Consider the following 3,687-nt stretch of genomic DNA (forward strand, 5'->3'; position numbering starts at 1 on the left):
TGTAAAGGGGCCACCGACTGATACAATTCCTGGCACTGCTTTTGCTTCATGCTACTCTCCTCACAATTATCTTCCCCTGGCAATCATTCCTCCCTCTACTGGCAGATGTAAGAGGCTCCTCTCTCCCCCCTTTAGATTGGGCTCCCTGGTGACCCTGGTAGCCTAGCTATGTCGGAAATTATCCCTACTGTAGCATTACTTGCATTATCTGGCTGGTTGATGCAATCTCTTTCTTCAAGATTGCCCCAAAATGGCTGCAGGTATGACTTTAGAGACCTCGCACTGACTCTAGATTACTCTAGATTTCCAGATACAACTGGGAATTACAAGAAGGTGAAAGAAAAAACCTCAGGCAACAGTTGTGTCTATGTCAAATGGCTTTGAAAAATGGCTGCAGGCTGGGGAAATAGAGGGGGGTGCATCTATGTGCAAGTGGGGGAGGAGAGATAGAGAGAAAATACATAGTGATGTGTTCTTTATCATATAGTTATTTATTGTCATTGTCAAATGGCAGCATACACACTGAGCAACTCAGGTTTGGTTGGCACGTACACAACTCTGAGTAAATGATCGGTCCTCAAAAGCAATGCAAGTCTATGTGTATAAAACATTTACAGTACAATGAAATCACACACTGTATTGCATAAATTCATTATCAATAATAGCAGAAAGTAATTTGGTGCCCTTGCATGACCATTGGTTGTGCTGGTTGGAATGGAGATCTGGGGAGGGAGAGGGCCCAGTGGGTTGACAGTGGGGTTGAGGGGTGGTGGAGGTGCTGGAGGTCATTCCAGACTCTGGGGCCAGGTGATTGGCCCGATGGTGAGGGGGTTGAGGGAGACAGACTTGGCCACAGAGCGGGACCTCCTCCTGGAACACACTGGAGAGCAGGGTGAGCTTCTGTGGTTACACAGGCTGAGGCGGCAGTGCAGGAAGACGTAATGGTAGCCCCCATACAGCAGAGCAGAGAAGCGAGCCTGGAGGGATGAGGCGCTTTCCTCGACTGTCACGTATGGTATGATTGCTTGGACAGCTGTCCTGAATTATGTAGTATCGAAGGAGGTTGTCAGGGCTGGAGGATTCCGTGGTGAAGCAGTCATCTAGAACGACCACGAAAAGCTCCGGGTCTGACTCGTCTACGGACACGCCCACATGCAGGGAGGAACCCACAAGCAGAGTGACTGCCTGACCAGCTGGGTAAGGCTCTGTGTAGTTGGAGTTACGATACAGAAACATGGAGGCTCTGGCCTTGGCACCGACAACTGCATTGTCAGTTGGTAGATGGGGTCTGATGGGCACATCCAGGCTGCTCTCTATCTCCAGAGGATAGATACAGGAGAAAGGAAAGCTAAGGGGAGAATCATTTTGTGCATCTACTGGATAAACTAATATGCTGTTGGAGTAGACAGCATGAGTACCATTTGTCTTCACTGTGTTTCCACAGTGTCCCTCCCTGCACTCCACCTGGTACCACACCATGCCATTACGATCAAGTCTGATCATTTCTACAGGTAGCACATACCATAGTGTTGACGTCTGCACAGTAGGCAAAGGCGCAATATGTTGGACTGACAAACTTGTAGACATAGTAGTTTCTATAGCAGGCTTTGACATGGATTGGGGTTTGTTTATATTGGCAGCAGCTATCATAGCTCCCACAGATACCCCGCTGAACCACTCCGTCCGACAGCTGGGGGTGGGGATCTGTGAGCCACATCGGGCTGTTGGTACCATGTGTACTTTTGCACACACCTCTCTGGCATCTGAACACTGGTGTCCCCCAGGAACATGTGATATCAGCCCCGAAAGTTGATATCCTTGTCGCAGTTCCCTTTACCTCTGTAGTTGGTGGCACGCCAGGTGTCATTCAGTACAGAGTAGTGCTGGCAGGGGTCTGCACAATGAGATGTTCCACCAATACTGATACAGTCCTGTCCCACTGGACACTCTGTGTTCCCACACATAAACTGGACAGAGTGGGGGTCCACGTTTGGGCTGGTGTGCTGGACTGAGCGGAGGTTATCGTCAGAAGGCACCAGGCAGTTGAAGGACCCAGGGGTGTTCTCACAGACCTGAGGGGCGCAGGGCTGGTCAGGAAGGGGACACTCGTCAACATCCACACAACCCAGTATAGAGGACCAGCGGTAACCTTGATGACAGCAGGAGCCGCTTTTGCAGATCTTGGGGTCATAGCAGGTGATGCCGTTGCCGACAAAGCCGTCTTGACAGGTGCAGGTGAAAGACCGTGTTGGAAAGGCATCTACCCTCTCAAGTTCTACAGATGAGACCAGACAGGTGGCTTGGTAATGACACGTCTCACAGCTGGTGACAACTGTACCTGACCTATCACCAGTGCTGGCCTGTATAAACAGGAGCAGCAGCAGAGCCTCTGATGTCATCACTAAGAGCCCCATCATTTAGATCAAAACAGCCTACACACCATTCACAGGAAGTATGTGCTGGCTTCTACCTGTGAACTTGAGAATTTAAATTTTTCCAGAGACATCATGTGACTATCGATAAAATACTTCTTTGTTGTGATTACGTGCATGGAGTTACTTATTGATCACTATAAAAACTGATAGCTCAAGTATAAATTAAAGACTCTTCATCTGAAAAATATGGCTCCACTTAATCTGCGTAATTCTTGTCCCATGTAAAATACAACCTTGGAGATTCTAAAGTTGTTGAACCGATAAGCTTTGACTTAATTTACAATTGTACATCTGACACTGACACATTTATTTGATTAGGATTTGATTGTGTTATTTTCCCATAATAGTCCCCCTGCAGAATGAGTCATGCAAAGTAAACTTCCCTAGTGAAAAGTAAACTTCCCTATTGAAAAGTAAACTTCCCTATTGCATAATTGTCCCTATTGCAACAGCACACATAAAAAAAACTGAAACAGCACAAACAAAAGAACAACATGAATGACCTTAACTTGGAATCGGATTGAGTCGTGATTCTTTGTGGTTTTAAATATAATTTGTTTGGCATTTTGGAAGTTGTTTTTCTGTTGCACTATGCAGATACAAGTTGAAAAGCCACAGAATATTAAAAGTAACATTTATAATTAAAGAATTAAAGAGTCACGATATTCTGAGTGAGAATTCGTATCAAACCCACCAAACAGATCAGTATGTAAATAGACAATGTTCTAATAGCTAGTTGTATTGCTGTTCTGATGTCCTTGGAGAAATATAATGGCCTCCAGAACGTGCCAAAAAAATTCCTTGAAATCCATCATGTTAGATGTTACTTCTTGGATGTTAATCTGACTTTAAATATCCATTTACGCACAACAAAAGCAGAGCTGGCTATCACTTTGTTTTTTGTATCACATTTCCACAACGCATGTAAAGAAAAAATGATGACCCCATTATCTAGGCCGTGCAAGCATTGGAATAGCTTTATATGTTTTATTTCTTCACTAAGACCTCTGTTCAAAATATATTTCCAAATGAGGAGTGAGCTACTCATATTAAAGGGAAATTTCACAGTTTTTCAACTTCATCTCCAGCACCACCCCAACATCAACATATGTGAAAATTGCACGTTTCTATGTTTTGTTGAAAAGAAGATAGAGGAAGTTAAGTGTTTCCAATGTCATCATCAACCAATTAGTAGGCAATGCCTGCTCATAATTGGTTAAAATCACACAATGCACACCGATGATGTCATTGG

General features: G+C 44.8%; 1 protein-coding gene across 1 annotated transcript; it reads right to left on the reverse strand.

Annotated features, from left to right (window-relative positions):
* Positions 1-392: 392 nt before the first annotated feature.
* LOC106604582 (uromodulin-like) lies at positions 393-3,176 on the reverse strand. The gene is given in 2 exon segments (XM_045718029.1): positions 393-1,797; positions 1,800-3,176. Coding segments are annotated over 2 exon segments (1,491 nt in total). The 5' UTR covers positions 2,400-3,176; the 3' UTR covers positions 393-906.
* Positions 3,177-3,687: the final 511 nt, after the last annotated feature.

The sequence above is a fragment of the Salmo salar genome, chromosome ssa05 (assembly GCF_905237065.1).
Source record: "Salmo salar chromosome ssa05, Ssal_v3.1, whole genome shotgun sequence".
Classification (NCBI taxonomy): Eukaryota; Metazoa; Chordata; class Actinopteri; order Salmoniformes; family Salmonidae; genus Salmo; species Salmo salar.